Below are 15,111 nucleotides of genomic sequence, written 5' to 3'. Positions count from 1 at the left end.
GTAGCCTTGAAATCCGAGTTTAATTGTTCAATTAAAAAGTATTTGAAGCTCTGAGCTTTTTTTGGCAAATCTGGCAACCTCTGATTGGCCCACCAAGCAATGTACGGAAATAAGTCATTATTTGAAATTCACAATAAAGGTTTGTCGTTTCTGAGTTGAGCAATATAAATTGGATGTTGAGCTAAAATAGTGTATTTTTTCTGATATACCTTGCTTCTACTTGAACAATAACACGTTTGTCTCATACCAATTAAATAATAAACGTATTCAAAGAAAACCTTTAACACGTACAAAGAAATGCATGCTTTAAGTTTGACACGTCCAACGTTTATTTCCGGGTTAAGAAGACAGGAAAGACAGGTACGAAAATCATTTAACGTGACCAAACATCGCTTTATTTGTATTCTTTTTAGCGTATGTGTTTCTTTTGTATAATAGCACAGAGACGTAGGAAGTTTTCAGTCAAACCGAACCACAAGGCCTCACGTTGCTGTAATAAAAACCCTCAGTCCGATGTAGAGACTGCGGTTAGCATGTTAGCTAACCGGTTAGCATGTAGATGATGATGTGAACGTATTTGACATATCTTGTTACGGAATGACCTAACTTCAAGTTGACGTGTATTTTTGTGAAATATACTTTAATTTCGGCAACCAGTTACTTATGATATCGAATTGTCCTTGTAGTTGTGTAAGTTATTCCGTCTTTGTAGTTATCATGTGATCTGAATGTCAGCCGGCTTGTTGACAGTCTGCTGTCATATTTTGTCTTGGAGCGTCTGATAAGGGTTTATTTACTTGAGCTCCACAGTGTCTCTTGTATTTCTTTCGGATAGTAGAAAGCGACTCAAGAGCAAGAAGGACACCGACACTCACCTACATGTCATCTGCTTTTCTCATAGACCTCCTGAACCCTGACTGACATGGCAGCCAATGGAGCAGGCTGTGAGCAGCCTCAGAAACGCGGAGGAGCTAAAGACAGACAGAATGGCAAGTCTACAGGTTTGTAGTTGTCAATTTCAACTCTTTATAAATGCACATACTAGGAATGATGATACCCAAGAGTGAAGGTTGCATATGTAAAGTTGATGTAATGTTAGGTTGTTATCTCTGAAGGAAAAACGCCATAAAGTTTGAACAAGTCATAAAAGAAACACTCAAGCTTGTTCACTGAACTCACTTTCGATTCTTGAGGGGAAAAACAACTTTGCCAGCTATAGAACACAACACTTATCCTAATGTGATTTATATGATGTGTTTAGCTTTACCAATTCAACAGCATGAAACGACACCTGCAGATACAACTATTATCATATGTCAGAGTGATTGCAATTCTGTTGCTTGTCCAGACTCCTCAGCAAGAGAGAGGCGACAGAAGGAAAAGGAGGATCGCCTGTCGCTGGTGGTCTGGAGGAGGCCTGTCACCACACTGCATTATTTCCTCCTTGAAACCCTGGTTAAGCTAAAGGAATGGACGCTTAAGTAAGAAGTTATACTACTTTTTTGTGCTTTTGTTTGTGCATTACTTTGCCAGGATGTTTGTTGGTATGCATGTGAGTGAAGTTTGGCCTATTTAGTTTTCTTGTGACGCTGTATTTATCAGCAGTTGGTAAGCCAGACATGCACTTTGGGTTGAACTTGAAAGAAAGAAAATGTCCCTTTGCTTGAGAAAACTGCAGCACGAGCAATTTTCAAAACCTAACGAATGAAAGATAACGAAAAAACATAAACCTTTTTCTTTTCAGTTTGTGTGTTTGGAGCTTGTGTTTTTACCACTTCTTTTTCCCTTTGCCTTCCTGTCAGGCTTTGGCAACGACGAGGTGCGGTGTTCTTACTTTTGGTGTTATGCTCTCTGTTCTCCATTGCCTACTCCACTGAGGGAACACACCAACAAGTAGGCTTGAACGATTTGCTTTTTCTTTCGTGATGTTAATAATCAACACGATTGCTTAATCTCTGACCTGTTTAAAGGTTAATGATAAGTCACTCTTCAGCCAACTTCAATCTTTTCTAGAGGACAAGTCGTCAGCTGAACGTTTTGTTTCGAGTCAAGAATCGAGTCTCTAATATCTAATCATTTATTAGTACTTATTAAACCTTCTGTAGGTGATATGAATATGAATAATTGTATTTTCTTCATAAAGAGCACAACATTGTTACAAGCTATTCTTTTAATAATAATTTCACAACGACAACCAAGAAAACCTCTTTTAATACAATTGTCTTAGATTTTGACTTGTATTTTTTTTCTCTCTGAAATATATCTGTGTTTTGTTCTCTTCATTTTCTTCCCTGAAGTATGTCAAGTATCTGGAGAAGAAGTTCCTGTGGTGTGCTTACTGGGTAGGCCTTGGGATTCTGTCCTCAGTAGGCCTTGGGACTGGCCTGCACACCTTCCTCCTCTATCTGGTAAGAAAAGACTTTTGTTGTTTGTTTTGTAAAGGTTTAGATGTCAAGGTGTCTTAAACTGGGAACGTCTGGAACACAAAGACACATCAATTCTCAAAAGAAATGAGAACTTCCAGTTGGGGAAAAAGATCATTAAGATGCAGAAGCTACATCACCCTGAGGGAACCTGGGGCTGACATTGTAAAATGAGCAACATTTCAGACAGCGGTTTGAAATTCAAAGCCCCTACTATATTGGTTCACGATACATTTGAACAAAACCTAAACTATTAATAAATCATCAGTCAAATGTATTGAAAAAGAAGGGGTTGGTTTCAGTTTTGCTCGCAGGAGAATTAGCCTGAAGTATCTGTCAGGTTACACTTAAAATATACGCTGTGCAAGGTTATAATAGATTTTTCTTTCTTCTTTTTTTTTTATTTCAGTTTGACATTTTGTTTTCAATTGTATATTTATTTATTAGTTATTTTGTAACATGGGGCACTTGTCAGCGGAGAGACTCATAAGCGCTATTTCCACTAAGTGCTCCGGTATGGATCAGTACACTTTGGTTCGGTAAAGTCTGATCCTGTTTGTGTTTCCACAGCCAAACGTGCTCTGTTTGGTAGGCGGCGTGTAAGCCGGATGCTGATAGCAGCGTCAGCTACATACAGTAATAGTGTGACATCATAGCAGCGCGACACAGTGTACCCCGCTAATAAATTCAACAAAGAAGAAAAACGCGACACGGTATAAAAAGAGCAACATCCAGCAAATTCATCTACTTTGTCACTGACATGTTTCTCCAATATGCATTTAGCAGCGGCGGTGCACCGCTCCTGAAATTTGTTTTTATGAGAGGAGAAAGAAGAGTTAATGAAAAGAGAGAGCTCCAGCTTGTCTCTTTAAACTAACATCATGTTATTTGCGCTGCTGTAACGCCCGAATTTCCCCATTGGGGATCAATAAAGTTATATCCTATCCTAAGTGCTGAAATGTGACCACCACTGCTGACTTTTGTTTATTTGAGAGAGGAACGGGGAAACGAGAGAGGAGAAGTAACTTCATAGTATTTTGTGCTACGGACGCTTGATATCAGGACAATGAACACACGTCTGAGTGAGAAACTGTGCATTGACGTGTGGCTCTTTGTTACAAAACGCAATCAAGCTTTGTTTCAGAGAGGACTGTGTGCTGCGAGAAGAAATAAACAGACGAATAAACAATCGACTGAGCATTTAAACATGACAGGGCTCACTAATCAAGAGACTGCAGTGTTTAGCTCCACCGTTTAGGGCCAGATCGATATTCTTGGCACCCATACAGAAGGGTCCCAAAAAGTAGGACGGTACAGATCAGTAATTCGGGAATCTTTCCCGGGATCAGTCTGTGGAAATGCCGCAGAATGCTTGCCGAACCAAGAAAACCCAAACTGAACCGCTTGATAGAAACGGGGCTATACAGGCTCGACAATATAGCTTACAATTTTAGAAAACATTCAAGTTGTCTTTACTTTAAGATACAGTCATTCAGTTTAATATTGACATGCTACTCAAGATCATAAATACCCTTTGTGAAGCCTTGACTGATAACATAGACTTAACAGAGCTGGATTGAACTTTACCTTTTGTCTGGATAGGTAAGATGGGTCACTATGGGTCACGATGGTCTACATGTATCTGGACTGAGCCTAACCCCTGTGTGTCTAACTGTAAAGCTGCCAGAGGATGGCGTAATTGTCAATCATCTCGTTCATTTTCTCCGGCCTCTTTAAACTTTTTCCATTTTCGCACACATCTGGCCAAGGGAGCCTAAAAGTAAAGTGTAGTTTTTCCTTAACAGGCAATCACAAAACGACTTTAGAAATGAGTAACCAAAATATGTGTCATTTGTCTTGGTGGTGGTTAAAAAAAGGAGAATTTAGCAAAATGAAAGAGAGGAAGAAATTCTGCAACAAAGTCCACTTTTGGCTGATGATGTGGCTTCTGTTCAGTAGAACATGTGCAGATGAGGACACCGCTGATTCAGCCTTTTTCCATTTTCATGAAATAATGGGAAAAGATGAAACCCTGACCTTCCTGTTTTTCATAAGATCTGCACTCATCATCTGAATGCTTTCCATATGTTCCTTTCATTATGTTCATCCTCCTCTACTGTGCGATCGTCTTTAGCCCCTTTATGTGTCGTGCCCAACAATAAACTGGGAGTCGAGGTGACTCTGTGTACTCGGCTCTGAATGTGCAATGAAAACACCTCAAAGATGTGACTGTCTGCCCTCTCCCTCTTCTTTGTTTTTTGTTCTTTTTTCTTTTCTTTTTTTTCTGTAGGGTAAAACATGGCTGCTGTTTTTTTAGTGCAGATAATTTGTAATATTACTATTTATAACAAATTCTTCTTTTCTCCCTTTATTTACACTACTCACTAATAAGTTAGGGATATTGTTATTTACACGAGTGGATTCTGATTTGGTCTGAATTTGAATGAAATAAGTATGGGCTTCAGGTCTGGGGACATTGCTGGCCATATTACACTCCAACTTTCTGAAGTCGAGCTGTGACCACAATGTGATGGAGCATTATCCTCCATGAACAGAAAATTGAGGGTGTGCTGGCGGAATTGGGGGATGACGGGTTCTATGATGTCTCTGAGGTAAGAACATGCAGAGACTGAGCCATCTACAATCACTGAATCTGTTTTGGGCTGACTGGTGATGCCTGCTCAGACTGTTGCTCCTCCTACACCAAAGCCACCTGAAGGCTATGGCCGGGTGTCAAAACGAGGTGTGTCTATCACACTAATACAACTGCCTCTCTATCCCAAAAATCACTGAAGTGAAACAAACACCTCACAATATCCCAAAGTTATTGTGAGTAGTGTGTTTTGTTTGTAAAGTAGATCACCTGACAAGCAACAACATGGGGCTTTCTTACAGTTAGAATGCTGAAGGTCCTCCTTGCGTCTCAGTTTCGCCTCGTGCTCTTTCACACACCTAGTGGTCCAATCATTTTAAACCCTCCTCGGCATCATTGTCTCGACATTCTTCTCTTGTTCATGTCAGATACACTTCCTCTCTCTTTAAGCCCCTTCTCATATGTCATCAGGGTGTGTTGTTGTTCAGAAGAACCTTCAGGTTTCTGGTAATCCAGGAAGTCTATATTAATAAACCAATTTATCTCTGTTGATACAGAGAGTCAGAGTAAGTGTCAGCCAGGTCCCTTTGTCAGACTGTCACCCTTTATTCTTATCTATGTTAACGCATCCCTACACTCCTGTGACTGTTGCTACATCACTGGCCACATGATGTAAGACATCTGCTCATCCAGAGTCTATTTCCTGTTTCAGTCTGCACTGCAGTAACACCTATGATGTTCCTAAACAGTGCACAGCTCCCAACACTTCTCAATATTGACGTTGGCCAAAAAAAAACCAGGCGACTCCATGTGTTATTTTTCGAAGGAGAAACCACATATCCCACCAGCTGAGTTAAACTGACTTTACCTCAAGCCTGAAACATTAATGCATCGCCCCTCAGAGAGGATGAGATCATCCTGCTCATGGGAAAGGGGATTCACTCACCAGTATGATCTTATGATTCATCTGGGTGTTTTGGAGGTCGTTGTGCAGCATTCAAGAACTGGCTTGTAGACATAACAAAGAATGTCTTTGGATTCTTTGCTTTTACCTCTAGATGTGTTGATTTTAAGCTTTAAACACTAAATGTGTGCAGTTTTTTCCCCCTGTCATGATGAATGTTAAACAGCAGTTGGTACATACTGGATTCACTTTTCTCCAACATTCTCTTTGGATATGTATAAAAGATCTGGGATAACACCAACCCCTTTGTGTTGAATTTTGTTTTTACGCCCAAACAACGATTCTAAATTTGTTGTAGTTCAAAGCAAAATTGTGATTCAAATGTAAATTTATCTAACGTTTATGATCCTAACAAATAATTGTGGTGGCGTAGTGGTTAGTGCGTGAGCCCGTCAGTGTGTACGGTAATCCTCCAAGCGGTCATTCCTCTCTCTCTCTCTCTCTCTCTCTCTCTCTCTCTCTCTCTCTCTCTCTCTCTCTCTCTCTCTCTCTCTCTCTCTTTGCTAAAATGTCTGACTCTGTCAACTGTCCTGTCATTCTAATAAAGGAAATAAAAGTCCAAAATAAACTAAGAAAAATTAAGCCTGGCCCGAAAAATCAATATGGCAATATACCGTCATTTGCTCCTTGCAAATCCATGCATTGATGTTAATGAATCGATACAGATGCAAAGATATGACTCTTTTTAAAGACACTTTTCAAATATTTGAATGTATTCAGAGGATCTCTGAGGACCTGAAGTTACCCGTTTTAAGTTGCAGGATCCTTAACATGCCTCTGCTGTTGTCGTTAATTATGTGTAGTACATTGTCGTTATCCAAAATCAATGTGTATCACCATGTGTATCATACTCATTGTGGGAAATACCCAGCCCTTGTAGCTTCAGAGGTCCATTCGAACGCTTGTTTCCTAAATCAGGAGGATTTTTGTCTTTCAGTTAGGCTCCTTCTTATTGGTCACTGAGTGAAGGAAGTGTTTCTTGTCCTTAATGCTCCGAGTTCGGTTATGTTTCTAAAAAGGAGGACGTTCACTGCAGCACCATCTTAACGCCAGTCTCACTTAGTCTTATCAGGATTTGGTTTGAAGCTTCTCTGTGTGAACACCGACCTGTTGTGTCAGGTACACGTGCTCTCAAACCACGCTCTGTTTGCTTTGAGAACTTCTTTGTAAACAAAGAAGGGCCTCCCCGTGCGCTCGTCCTCAGAGTGAGCTTGAGAGGTATTATAGGGGAGCGTTTGCAGTCAACACAGACTAATACTGTGCTGTCAATCCACTGTCAGTGTTGCCTGAATCACTCTAAAGGATGCATAATGGAGTAGTTGTTGTAGTCACAGGTGGGCCTACTGTTATGTGGCCAGGTGGCTCAGCCTCACCAGACATCTTCTCAATGACGACGTGCATACCAGTAAAAGATACTGGGTGACTCAGATAGTGTTAGAGTGCGTCTGTGGGCACATACACTGTTTCTTCAGGATGTAGTTGCAAAAGAGACTGTAAAAGAAACCAAAATAGCTTGAAAATAAGTCGAAGTAAACAATTCTGGTTATTTTTAAACGCATACGATTATTACATGATTTGTACCAGTTTGCCTCCCAGTGGTTTTTAGCCAATCAAAACAGCTCATCATTACCATCTGTCCCGTCTCTGCCTCAGGGTCCTCACATAGCATCAGTCACCCTGGCAGCATACGAATGCGGCTCCACAGACTTCCCCGAGCCTCCATACCCAGACCAGATTGTTTGTCCCCACGGTGGAGGGCTAGAGGAAAACGTCTCCCTCTTCTCGATCATGTCAAAGGTTCGCTTGGAGGCTTGCATGTGGGTGAGTACTGGTCGTTCAAATGAACAGACAAAGTGGTCCTCACAGAGAAATGGCAAGAATGTTTGGCAGTGCCCGCAGATGATGCAGTTATGACAAAAATGCTATCATGAATCTTATGCCGACGTGTCAATGTTGTACATAAAATAAGCAAATGCTAACATAGGACAAACACGTTTTCTTGGTTTAGGGGGCAGGCACTGCTATTGGAGAGCTGCCTCCGTATTTCATGGCCAGAGCGGCTCGTCAGTCCGGAGCTGATCCAGATGATGAAGACTATGAGGAGTTTGAGGAGATGCTGGAGCAAGCTGAAGGCGCTCAGGTCAGTTTGACACACTAATGCTCTTATTCAATGACATCTGATGGACATAAAATATGACCTCCTTTTTTTGTCGCAGGTAACGAACACAAGCACACTTCTGTAGTTGTATGAAGTGTTAGCATCAAATGTGCTTTGCTTTTCATATTTAACCCAGACCCCCCCCCCCCCCCCCCCCCAAAAAAAAAAAAAAAAAAAAAATTTAAATTAAATAAATTAAGATTTGATTATGTGGTATTTAGCCATAATGCTCAACTAACGATGGAGTCACGGTCCTGTGATTGGTTAAAAAAAAAGTACCATGTGACTTCAGTGAAACCACTCCTTCCTTACACTTCCAGTAAATCTGTCTGTTTCTGGGTGAGTCACCCTGAGCACAGCTCCCCCTTTAATCATCCCTCAGGCTGTGCTCTCTCTGCCCCCCTCCTTCCCTTTCTCTCTTCTCACCGGCCTCTAATTTGAATGACAGACAGTTCTTTCAGGAACTAATTTCACATGACTGGAGAAAACTGAGATCAGATGCTGAGTCAGCTGAAAAGAAATCAGAGAAACTGTGTACATTGTCTCCATCACCGATTCTCACTTGACTGGTTCTCACTGGCTGAATAGACCTCACATCACATGTCTTTTATCATGGGGATTATGTGTTCAGGATGTGTCCACATGGGCATTTATCAGAGGTCTTCTAAGCCACGATGACAAAGATGAATCAGAGATACTTTAATTAAAACTTACGGACCACATACTGTAGGTCATGGGGAAAAATGTCAAACAATATTTTGGCAGACAAAATATTCTAAAAACAGTTTTGTCAAGTCTGGAAAGAAGGACAAAAGAAAGAATAGACAAACATGCCAGTCTGAATGCATCCATATCAGGTTTGAATGATTTTCATTCGATTATTCCAATGACCATTACCCGTCACTGACATGGAGCACATTTTGATTGGCTGTGAATAAAAACAAACCAACTTGTAAATTTCAGTGCAGCATTTTTGAGTCTTGTGACACAAAAACAAGATCCTGAATAACCACACAAGAAAAGGAAATTTCCTTTAGAAAAAAAAACGAAAAAAACTGGCATAAGTTGAAGGTAAAGATGAACAGAAATGTGAATGTGATTGTTTGGATGAATACCAAACTGGGAAAAAAAGAAAAGAAAATCACTTTCAAAGTGTGTCATTGATGAGATGCCAGCTCTTAAAATGACCCCTTGATCTTCCTTCAGCCCCAGCTGTGATCTCCATCATATAACCGCAGACATTTCAGGCCCACAAAGACAGAGATCAGATTAAAAGGATCCTCGGCACTTCACCACAGAGTTGTTACTTTAAGGCCACCAAATTTATCAAACAAAATGAAAATGTTACAGCGCTCTGAAATAGCAGGTATTCTACCACAATACTCACTAAAGCTCTCATTTCTTATAATAACATTGCAGACGTTTGTGTTTGGTTATAAACACACAGCTGTGAGAAGTACAGCGTAGTTATTTCAAGCAAAGAATATAAACGGCGTGAGTTTAAAGACACTCATGGTTAAAAAAAAAAAAAAAGTGTTGTATATGAGGTTTTAAAGAAAGTTGTTCATGAAAGTCAAATGTAATAAATGATGATATATATTTTTTAAATGTTTGCAGGATTTCGTCACAAGAGCCAAACTAGGAGTCCAGCATATGGTGCAGAGAGTGGGATTTTTTGGGATCTTGGCATGTGCCTCTGTAAGTTTGTTTCTTGGAAAGTGTTTGAAATGTCCTCACTTTTCTTAGAAATGTATGTTAGAGGATTGCTGTTGCATTCAAGATGCCTTTCCTAATGTTAACATGTGTCACCATGGATGTAAATTAACATTGTTGGGGGGGGGGGGCACTATGGAAATCTGTAACTTCATAAACGGTGAAATTGTTGTGCTGTCTGATTTGTCTGTCTCAGATCCCTAATCCGCTCTTCGACCTGGCTGGAATAACTTGTGGCCATTTCCTGGTTCCCTTCTGGACGTTTTTTGGAGCAACTCTAATTGGGAAAGCCATCATAAAGATGCACATACAGGTTTGTAGTTTTAAACTTAGCAAAGTACAGATTCAGTCAACCCAATGATTTCCATTTTTAATGCAAATCATCCAGGCATATACCGCAGTCTGTGCTTCAAATATGAAACAACATTTCTTACACATCATTACAATTCTCTGCCCACAGTGTAATAATAGAAATCAGAAAATCCACACTTAAAAAATGATGGTATGATCTGCTGACAGATTTACTCTAAAAAAAAAAATCCCCACAACCTCAGAGTGTGTGGGAGAGCAAACTTCTAATTGCGCACTTCTTGTTAACCCTTTCTGACGGTGTTCTTTGGGGATTCCTTGTTCTGGTTTCAACTCTGGAATGCATCCAAACCAGATACGCTGGCTCCAGATAAAAGGCGGGAAGCTTCTAAGAAGTTTTAAACAAGACTACTTTTTTTTTTCTTTTTTTTTAAATCACGAGATCGGAAACATGTTTTAATTAGGGACTGTATTGTTTAGTCTGCCACTCTAGTGACTAATAAACTAAGATAGGCTGTCTGTGTGTGAGTCGCTGAGTGTCTCAACAAACTAAACCTCCAGCTCTCGCTGGTACCAGCCAGTGATCTCACTCTGAGATCTTTCTGTCATGGAAGATGTAAAGTGGACATGGGAATGTAGACATGAAAGATGGAAAAGAGGCTGCAGGGGGGGACTCTGGGTGTTTTTGATTTCTTTCTTTTCTTCCTTGTACCTTAAACCTCATGGACATCACGTCTCACATCCTGTCTGACTTTGTCCAGGGGGCCATGTGTCATGCTGTTTAAATGTGATCAGTTTCAGGACCGGAGACAAATATTGTGGTTTTGCTCCCCTGCTTTGCTGCTTCGCTAAACCACACAAAGCCCCTCACTACCCAAAATTTTGCTCACTGCCAGCTTTGACTTTTGTAATTAGAAGTCTGTAGACAGTGACAAATGGAGTCTAAATTTCTTACAGCTTTTCCAACAAAATTCAGAATCGAAATAGGTTTGCTTATCACTCCTTACTATAGACTCTGGTTTCTTGTGGACACTTATTTTATGTTGCTTATTACTTTTTGAAATATTCAACTTGCAATTCTTTAAAACACTGTTTTAGAAAAGTTTTCGTGTATACTGTGGCTCAGTTGGTAGAGTCATCGTCTCTTAACCGGCAGGTCAAGGGTTCGATACCCAGCTCCTGCGAGCGACATGTCCAATGTGTTCTTGGGCCAGACACTCAACCATGAATCACGCATGAACGTGTATGAACGGGATTAGTTACTTATGATGATTAATATACATAGAAAACCAATGCCGTCAATGTGTAGTTGTGACATGCAGTGTAAAAGTGCTTTGAGTCAGAAGACTAGAAAAACACTGTATAAGTTAAAGTCCATTTGCCATTGGTTTTCTATTGCACACAATCAGATAATAATTAATCCTTGCTTGATTTTGTCTTCCTTGTTTTCCTATAGAAACTATTTGTGATCGTCACTTTCAGTAAGCACATAGTGGAGCAAATGGTGTCACTCATTGGGTAAGTGTTTTGTTCAATTTTAAATTTGACTGCTGATTGAGAATCCTGAATGTTAAATATTTCTGGAAGGAGAACATGGTTGCGTTTTGTTTTTTTCTTCTCATGCAAAGCCCCCCACTCAACCTATCCCCTCAGTATTGGTGAGCAGGCATGTGTGGTCCAATCTGAACATGTTGACATGACTCACCAAGTTCAGCTTTGACTGTAAAGGTTGCCCCAGTGAGTCAGGAAGCACAGCCATAGACAAAGAAAACTTGTTGTTGGACTTTTGAACTTATGGCAGGTTAAGCTTAATTATTGGGGTAAAGTTAATATACCAAATGTTTATATACAACTACACCACATATTTTAGATGGTAATATGAGCTATTAATAAAAAATGTGGAAGGAGTTTGTCAGATGTGATGCTAATTTTTACAACGTGGATCCTACCTACATGTCCATACAGGAGTTGGTTGGTATTGGCTGTTAAATGTTTCTTACACATTTTTTGTGTTGAGGTAGGAACTTTCTATTCCATATTTAGATCTCCATCTGGTCACACTGGGTGTTATGTTTCTCTTAGATTAAAATAAAAGTCAAGGTTCTTTCCCATGAAACACAGAAGGCCCCTGGATGACTCGCTGTGATTTGTTCAAACAGATCTGATACAGGATATGTTTGCGTCTGTATTTGGAATCCGTTATTGTGAATTCTGTATCTAAGCCTTGTAAAGTCCCGCCTCCCATGACTATGCCTTGACCAGTGACAGAATTGAATTCATGCACTGGGACAGAGTATTTGCAGACTTGTATATTTTCTTTTCATTGTAATGATAAGTTACGCATCATGTCAAGATCCTGTTGAATTGTAGCAACATATGGTAAAACTACAAACCGATACCTCGACATTACACCAACTTACAGAATGGTATCCATTATGATAGGCCCCCTGGTGAGCTAATCTACATTGCCTAAAAAGGACATGGGCCCGCCCTGATTTGATATCTTCCAGCCCAGAAGGCTGCAATGGTGGTAAAGTTGATGACATCATGTCGACTCACTTCCTGATTGAAGGGCTGACACACGCTCCTATATAGAGCCACGCACTATAAAAAGAGGGTTGGGGAGTTTATGCTTCATTCTACCCTGCTGCCTGCTCCTGCTCAAGGGAGGAGATGAAAGCTCATAGAAGAGGCCCACATGTAGGATGGGCCCTTCCACAGCTGTCGCGAGGATGCTGGATCAGGGAGAACCTACGGCCATGTTCAGGCAAAGAGAAGCCTTCATGAGCTGCTTTTTCAGGCTCTTTTAGGCCACAAGCTTGGAGTCACTGAAGCTTCGAGGACAGGCTCCATGATAAGGAAACTTTCTTAGAGAGTAAGTGAATTGATCCTCTTTCTCTTTTTCTTTTGTCTTTGCCGTTCTGTTTGAATGTTCTTCAGGTCTGTGCCCAAAGTGGGGCCAGCACTCCAGAAGCCCTTCAGTCAATACCTGGAAGCACAAAGGAACAAGCTGCACGATGCTGGAGGAAGTGCACCAACGGTAGGACCAATACATTGTTTAACCATTAACCATTCTACACCCGACATGTGAGCTTCATGGATCTAATCAGGTGTTGATAGTACAAATGAATAAATGTTGGCTTTTTGTCTTACTCGAATTTAAAAAAGATTTCAGTCATTTAAACTTTAAAGTACTCTTGGCTGATACATGTTGGGTCTCTGTGTACTGTATAGATCTGCTCTTTTTCTAAAGAGCACAGAAATATTTTTTAATGATTTGGAACTATACAAATTAAAATCATTTGATTGGATCAAAACAAAACTTCTTACTAATGTAGTGGCTTATATATATATATATATATACATATATATATATATATATATATATTGACAGACACTGAGGAGAATACAAAATTTGCGACACACTAAATCATTAGATTCTCTAAGTTATTTCTCTCAAGGGGGAAACTGGGAGTCTAGTGGTGGGTTTGAGATAAGTTCTGTACATTTGTCTGTTGGAACCGTGTTCTTACTGTTAACCATATGAACTCTCATTTTGGTCTTCCAGGATGAGAACTGGCTGTCCTGGGTGTTTGAGAAGGTGGTATTAGTCATGGTCTGCTACTTTGTCACATCCATTGTCAACTCCATGGCGCAGAGCTACGCCAAACGCCTGCAGCAGCAGAGGCACTCAGACGAGAAAACCAAGTGATGACGACACAAAGGGGTACAAACATCCAAGTGACTCTTTCCTCCTGCTGCTGCTGAGAAAGCCTTCCCTCGGCCACAGCCAGTCACAACTTAACAACCCTCCTCTCCAATCCATTCTCAGAGGCTGAGCGCTAAAAAAAACAACCAGGCACTATATGTTGGTGTGTGTGTGTGTTTTGGAGGATGTATGTATTTACTGTTTGTCCCTCTTCTTCAGGTTTTGTAGTTCGTCCTCTTATCTCACTCAGCGTGTGTAGTTTTATCGGTTCCTTTCTCATCTTAACTTGTTACTTTAATGTTAAATTAATCCATTCATTGACCTCAGAAGAAAAGCAGCTGTTGGGAACTGCTGTGTTCAGGCTTTGACCATCAGATGCTATGCCTTATGCAAAACAGGAGGGTCTGACCTCTGTGAATTCTTGACTTATAAACTTGATTTTTATTTAATTTTGTACCATAAATGTATGGATGGATCTTGACTTGTTTGTGCAGTGTGCTGCCAGGATAACTGCTACTTGTGTTTTTTTCAGGGTTTAACTCTTAATGTATTTGTCCTGTTGAACAGTAAGAACAAGGGTTTTGTTTTTTTTTGTTTCTGGAATTGTCAGTTTAAAATGACAGAGAAAAAGCAATATCAACTTTACAGTGTGGTATTGATGGTTTGCACATTGTGTAAATATCTTAATATCTTTTTTGACAGTATGCGCAGATGTGTTTCTATGCTAATAGTCTATATGTGGACATAAGTTGACTTGAACCAAAACAACAAAAAACAAATATCATTTGTAAAGTAACATTGTACTCTCAGCTAACTAGTCCCATTTCTATTCTGTACATTTAGGTCGAAACCTTGGAACGGATCACATAAAAAAACGTGTAAATCATGGCTTGTTTTGTCATTTTTGGGGAAGAAGCTTAATCTTAGTTTTCATGTTTGAACTGATGAGCTTTGTGGACATCTTGTCATTTTCATTAACTGTCATTTTTAACCAAAACAAATCAGTTGCTCAATATTCTCTGTAAATTAATCATCTCCGAGGTAAGTGAACAGTTTGTTGTGCAAACAATTTGTCATTTTACAATATGTTGTGATTTTTGGATTACAGGAAAAAAAACACAATTTTCATCATAGGTTTCCCTGTTAAATTTGCTTTTTGCTGTTTGTGGTTTTTGTCTCAACATTTCTCTCTTGGTTCAGAGTTTTCTGACCAAACTGTTGACCCTGAAATCCTGCCTGTTT

The 15,111-nt window shown here is 40.0% G+C and overlaps 2 protein-coding genes across 4 annotated transcripts in view; one reads left to right on the top strand and one right to left on the bottom strand.

The window, feature by feature from the left end:
- The window catches only part of atm (ATM serine/threonine kinase), a 37,253-nt gene extending 36,293 nt beyond the window's left edge, over positions 1 to 960 (bottom strand). Inside the window, exon 1 of the mRNA XM_079354370.1 lies at positions 876 to 960. The gene's annotated coding sequence lies outside the window, so the exon portion shown is untranslated. The remainder of the gene's footprint in view (positions 1 to 875) is intronic.
- On the top strand, positions 162 to 14,499 carry vmp1 (vacuole membrane protein 1). 3 transcript variants are annotated; one of them, XM_079354383.1, is made up of 12 exons: positions 162 to 360; positions 902 to 1,001; positions 1,349 to 1,481; positions 1,803 to 1,893; positions 2,298 to 2,408; positions 7,634 to 7,801; positions 7,989 to 8,120; positions 9,756 to 9,836; positions 10,048 to 10,164; positions 11,617 to 11,678; positions 13,101 to 13,200; positions 13,729 to 14,499. In XM_079354383.1, the coding sequence occupies exons 2-12, from the start codon at positions 923 to 925 to the stop codon at positions 13,870 to 13,872; spliced, it is 1,218 nt and encodes a 405-aa protein (XP_079210509.1). In that variant the 5' UTR covers positions 162 to 360; positions 902 to 922; the 3' UTR covers positions 13,873 to 14,499. The 3 variants fall into 3 exon arrangements, with proteins under 3 accessions (XP_079210509.1, XP_079210510.1, XP_079210511.1); XM_079354384.1 differs by lacking the exon at positions 162 to 360 and adding an exon at positions 440 to 492; XM_079354385.1 differs by lacking the exon at positions 162 to 360 and adding an exon at positions 535 to 690.
- The last annotated feature ends 612 nt before the right edge of the window (positions 14,500 to 15,111 follow it).

Source organism: Symphodus melops (genome assembly GCF_947650265.1).
Source record: "Symphodus melops genome assembly, chromosome: 10".
NCBI lineage: Eukaryota > Metazoa > Chordata > Actinopteri > Labriformes > Labridae > Symphodus > Symphodus melops.
The sequence above is the reverse complement of the archived record's forward strand: the minus strand, read 5'-3'. Positions and strand labels throughout refer to the sequence as shown.